The sequence below is a fragment of the Pantherophis guttatus genome, chromosome 3 (genome assembly GCF_059756535.1).
Source record: "Pantherophis guttatus breed Tessera chromosome 3, ASM5975653v1, whole genome shotgun sequence".
NCBI classification, from domain to species: Eukaryota; Metazoa; Chordata; class Lepidosauria; order Squamata; family Colubridae; genus Pantherophis; species Pantherophis guttatus.
In genome coordinates, this window is record NC_142065.1 from 31,900,347 (window position 1) to 31,906,346 (window position 6,000).

At 36.5% G+C, this 6,000-nt stretch overlaps 1 protein-coding gene across 30 annotated transcripts in view; it reads left to right on the forward strand.

Annotated features, from left to right (window-relative positions):
* EPB41L1 (erythrocyte membrane protein band 4.1 like 1) overlaps window positions 1–2,271 on the forward strand; it is a 202,200-nt gene extending 199,929 nt beyond the window's left edge. For all 30 annotated transcript variants that reach the window (XM_060689664.2, XM_087889196.1, XM_060689657.2 and 27 more), the window contains 2 exons: window positions 1,357–1,473; window positions 2,118–2,271. In XM_060689664.2, the coding sequence (XP_060545647.2) occupies window positions 1,357–1,473; window positions 2,118–2,126 (126 nt within the window). In that variant the 3' untranslated portion in view covers window positions 2,127–2,271. The remainder of the gene's footprint in view (window positions 1–1,356; window positions 1,474–2,117) is intronic.
* The last annotated feature ends 3,729 nt before the right edge of the window (window positions 2,272–6,000 follow it).

The window sequence follows — 6,000 nt, forward strand, 5'->3', positions numbered from 1 at the left end:
TAGTGTGATCGAAGCTGTTTTAGTTTCATTTAGTTTTTTGGTGCAAAAAATGGAAATTTGGATAATAAGGTCCAGTCCTAGAATTCCTGTGTGTGCACTGAATTCCTGATAGAATTATTGCATGCACCTGTGGGCAACCTTGATACTAAATGGTTAGGAAGATCACAATCCCCAAAACTTTCCTTGCTCATGCCTGCTCAGGTACACATCTAAAAACTTGTCTTACCCTTTACCATTTCTAACATCCATATATTTAGCTTAAAGAACTGATGTTGTATTTATCATGCTTAGATGCAAATACACAGCTCTCTGCGTGTTCGGGGATGTTACTATAACAAGATTCAGCACTCTTCTGCTTGAACATGTGAAAGTCAGAGAAAATACAAGGTGGGACTGCAGACCTTGTATCCACCTTCCAGCTTTTTCGTATGCATGCAAATACTTTAAGACAGGGGTGTCAAACTGGGAGCCCACGGGCCAGATGCATCACATGCAGGCCACGCCCACCCCAGCTTCCCGAATGGGAAAAATGTTGCAAAACATCATGTGACGGCAATGTGATGCGGCAAGTTTGACACCGGTGCTTTAAGAGCACTATATTTTTTTCCAGTTCTAGTGACACAGACATACGGATAACAGTGTAATCATATTTGCATAATTTAGATACTATTATAGATATACTTCTGGTATATAGACCTAATTCACAATACCATGAAAGAGAGGGGGAAAATATAGAGCTCTGTGATCTTCAGTACAATGTGAAGCTGTGCTTATTGATAGTTAGGAATATCCATGTGAACAGAGATATTGATTTTGCCATTCATAGTATAAATTTGTGTTCCTTCATTTATTCTTTATTTAAATTATTTTCACTTGTTCTTACATTAAGAATGCTTTAAAAATGCTTTTAAAAGCCTCTGACGATCCCAGCTGAGTTGTCTGATTGTCAGAGGCTTTTTTTTTCTTTTAAAAACATTTTTTCTACAACCTCTTCGGCCGAAGAGATTGCAGAAAAAATGCTTTTAAAAGCTTCTAATGGTCAGGCAACTCAGCTAGGATCATCAGAGGCTTTTAAAAGCATTTTTTCTACAACCTCTTCAGCCGAAGAGGTTGTAGAAAAAATGCTTTTAAAAGCCTCTGACGATCCCAGCTGAGCCGCACGATCATCAGAGGCTTTTTTTTAACTTTTAAAAGCATTTTTTTGGCTGAAGACGTTGTAGAAAAAATGCTTTTAAAATTTGAGGAAGGGACCTAGCAAAGTGCAGAAATTGGACTACTCATGGCCCCCGAGCCAAAAATTGGCCTCCAATGACATAAGTGAAATACTACTGAATGTGAATTATTTTCTTTCCGTAGGCTTTGGCTTTAGCCATCAAAGAGGCAAAATTGCAGCATCCTGATATGCTGGTAACCAAAGCTGTAGTATATAGAGAAACAGACCCATCTCCAGAAGAAAAGGACAAGAAGCCTCAGGTGGGTATAAATGTGGAGAAAGCATGGAGAAATATGATCTCGACAAGCCAAATCACAGTAGAATAGTAAGTGATATACAAAGATTGTAGCTTTCAAATCAAGCATCCTTCTAGTGAGACAATACCGAGCTCTCTCAAAAATAGCTAATTAAACAAAACTATGTGTGACTGATGCGATTTGTGTTGAAGAATTATCTTGATTGTAGTACGGTAAATTTGTGAGCTCTGCCATATTTTTATTCAGATTTATAACTAAGGATAAGCATGAGTTAATTGAAAAGAATGAGAATTGGCTAAGAATCTTGCCATTTTGAATGCTTAGCAGACATTTTTGCTTGGAAAGTCTGGTCCTAATGGATTAACATCCTCCGATAGAGGATGTTTTCTATGGGCTTCACACAGTAAAGCAATTAGAGTGAATGGTGCTCTCCTCTGTACTAATAAGGGATATCCCAAAATAGACCCCAGGATGCTCTGTAATATGCAAAAACTTCATACCTGATACAATATAGTCTTGTTAAAATAGCTAAAGCTGTTATAGAATATTAAACTGCAAAAAGTGTAACAAGCTTGTAGTATTATATTGATAAAGGATGGATATTATATGTATTGATTTATGTTCTTATTTTTTTTCTCCTTGTATAGGAATCTTGACCTTTGTATTTCTAGAAGTTGGCATCTATTTTAACTTTGAAGTAAAGAAGGGGCCTTTATGCTGGATTCCTCACTGAGACATAGAACGTCCTGGCTGCAAGAATAATGTTGAGAGACAAAATATTAAATAAAAAGGAATAGCAAATATATTATATATTATATATACAGGAAACAAAATGCATCCTTGCACTGCTGCTATATGCTGGAGATGAATAAAACAGCAACATCAGCAACAAGCGAAACCAACCACCTCTTCAAATAAATTGAAGAATTGACTGAACTGATCTAAAAAAATCATGATGGTAATAATATTAATAATACAATAAACCACCATTGTGCATGTTACATTTAAAGAACACATAATTCATTTGTTGCACACTGAATGGAAAAGCAAAAATGCTTTGCAACAAAGCAAGAAATCAACTAGCAAAACAAGCAGAATTACACAATGATTCCCTGATAGGAAAGAATTAAAATCCATTCACTTGTATAATTTCTGTTTATTATTTTCTAATTTGGGATGTGCAGTGATCATCCTTTATTTTCACGCCACGCTACTCTTGTTGCTTCATCATTGGATTCTTTTGTTTCCCCCAATTGGTCCTTCCTTTTTTAAATGTTTCCTCTTCTCATCTAATGTCTTATTCTGCTGAAGATAATTATGACTTTATTTCACTTAAAGCAAAGGAAAATGATATGTATATGATTTCTCACCGAACAAAATGCAGCCTGTAGAGATTTCATATTGATGTGCTTTTAAGTTATGGATATTATATATAACTGGGGAGGGTGGGGAATGATATTAAAACAAACAGTGCTAAGTGTGACAATGACATTTTCACATTATTATTATTTGATTGATAATGGTTAATGTATTACAAGACTTTTAGATTATGCCAGTATCCCATGAAACTAAGAATTGGGGGGGGGGATTCTGAGGAAGTTATCTCTCACTTGAGTTTGGTGACACAATTGTGACTGTCACTGGTTAAGACACATACAACAGTATGGAAAGAGTCAAAGGCAACAAAACGGATCAGTGTTACTCCAGCCCAGGTAGAATGCCTCAAATGTGCCAATTAACAGTGTCTCTTCATCCTCCAGGCTTAAGAGGAGCACAAAGTCACCACACAGAAGGAGGTCAAATTGCTTCATTGTTCAAGGCCTTTTTTTAGCTATCTTTCAGAGCAAAGTGTTTATTTAGGGCAAAGTTGTTACTGTATATGCCACGTCAGTTTTTCAAAATTTGAAAGTTTGGTTCCAAACCTATCGATCACATAGCTCCAGTTTCTGATCCATTAATGTGAAAATTTGCCAAAGAAGCTGCTCTGTCCTCCTCTTGTGCAGTTTCATTTTGTCAGATTGAAACTTTGGAGACCATATCTATCAGGGAGAAAGAGCACCTCTGCCTTCTTTAAGTATGGTGATTCTATATCAGAACAGAATTTATTCATGGGTTTCTTGAAGATGCATTCATCTGCCGCAGTAAGCTGCGAAGCTTAGAGAACCAAACTACTAACAGCAAATACTGCTCGGGAGTAAGGATACTATTAAATAAAACTGCTCTGCCATTAATGAAACCTAGACATTGTCCTTTACCACTTTTCATTACCTCAAGAGTAATTAAAGCAGAAAGAAATGAGACAAACCTAAATGAAAAAGTTTATACTCTTCCTTCTACATATTGTGAATCGGATAATGACATCTCTTATCTCTAATTGGAAATATAAATAAAAATGGGAAATGGTAATAATCATTGGAGTAATGTGGATGTACCTTATATCATAAATTGTTTGCCATTGTAGGAGACACTAGGCCATTGGCTGTTAGTATGGCTCCTTAAAATTGGATCTGTTTCTGGCATGTAGGAATGTCCTAATTAAACACTGAAAGCATAGATATAAACTTTATGCTGTAAGAGTCATTTCTAATTTTCATGTATCCAAGTGATTTTCTCCTTTAGATTTTTTTGAGGATTTTTTTTCCCTTTTATTCTTCTGGAATATGAGATGCCCTAAAACCAAAACATCAAAAAATGTAGAAACGCATAAAATATGTAGAAAACAAAAATCATCTTCTGCTGATTTCAAAAACCAAACAAAAATCTTGGTGGCATTATCATGTGTTTTTTTTCAATGTTACAAAAAAAGTATTCTCCCCCCCAAACTTAATTTCATTTTTAATTTCAAAATAAAGCTCAGAAATTAGGTATATATAAAGTACATTCTGTTGCTTCTTCTATATGAATTGATATACATGAGACTGCCACTAAAACCTGTGGAAACAAATTGCTTCAAAATCCATTTATAAAAGACCACAATCTAACTCTTGTCAAGTACAGTAAAGGAAAGCTAAAATACCGTAGATTTGGATTCTTCCCACGGCATGACTGATGGGTAGCCATTAACAAAAACTAGCTTTTTGTTTACCTAGCAAGATGTGGCTTATATATAGATATCTATATTAATATATATATAATATTTATTATTTGTGGTAAAATGGAAGCCATGCATACTCTTAAGATCATGGTTTCTTCCACCTTCTGCTGCCATCTGATATAGTTGGTCACTCTTTGCTTTCTTTGGGTGAGGGGGTCTTTCCATTGATAGGGACAGTCAATGCAACTGCTTGTTTGCAACAAATCCCGCAACTTGATTCTAAAACTGGCCTGCAACTGCATGAATTAAAAAGATTCATAATTATTTTTTAATTTGAAAAGCACCTTAACCAACTGAAATGCTGTCATTCCTTCATTAATTCTTCTGTCCTTCTGACCCCTCCACCCATTTGTCCCATCCTTTTCCGTCATATCCTCTTTCAGTGCTTGGTGATGTATGCGTGTGTGCTCACTGTTCTTGTATTCAATAAAAGTGAAATAAATGTATCTGATGCTCACTCATTTTGTGGCTCATGGTGGCTTTTCTCTTAGGAAAAAGAGAAATGAGACCCTTTACACTGGGCCTGTCAGAATTTCAAATGGTGTTTGAGCAATTGGTTGTAAGTCAAGTAGATGATGATGACCTAGATGATGATGATGATGATAAAGTGTTGAGTTATTGTGAGGCTGGGCCACAACAGGTGTACAAGTGAAGAACCCGCCCCAAGCTTTTATTAGCTCTTCCAGTACTGAGAACGAGAAATTCTCAGTTATGGGATTCCTCCTTTAGGGCCAATATCGCTCTGTTGATAGATGACACCAGAGATGCCAAGGAACCTTAATAAACAGCTGTTTTGTTTGTGTTCAATACCTTTCATCTCATCCAAATACAACCTCCAGATAAAGGATCAAAGAATGCTAATACAATACACAGAACCAACCAATTACCTCCTCCAACAGTTTCATATCAATATTAACCAGCAGAAGGAAATGGACTGGAATTAGAGGAATCCTGTAACAGCCAACTAAACAACCTATTGGCTGATAAACACCATAACCCCGAGTGGCCCAAAATTCCCAGGATGGACACTACCCTATACCAAGTTATAATAAAGATAATTTACAACAGCAACCAATGCCATCTCCATCCCATGTTCAGATAAGTATTCTGGACGAATAATCTGTTTCTTCTATGGTGCATTGCCATTGCAGGGAAAGCTAAAAAGAGGATAATAATGGCCAAATCCAGATTGATCCAGAGAACATCTTTAAGATGTGGGACATCATAGTTTCTTTCAAAGGAGCTGGCGTTATCCCTTTCAAAGTGAGGTGTCAGTTACCAGATCCAATCTCTCTCTCCCCTTCTGGCTTTCCAATGAGGTCAGGAGGAGCAGGTAACAAATCCTAGTGTACTTCATCAAAGTCCATTAATTAGAAAGAATCCCAGGTTTGTTTGCAGAGCCCCTCCTTGAGGGAGATGGGTGATCTAGAAACTTG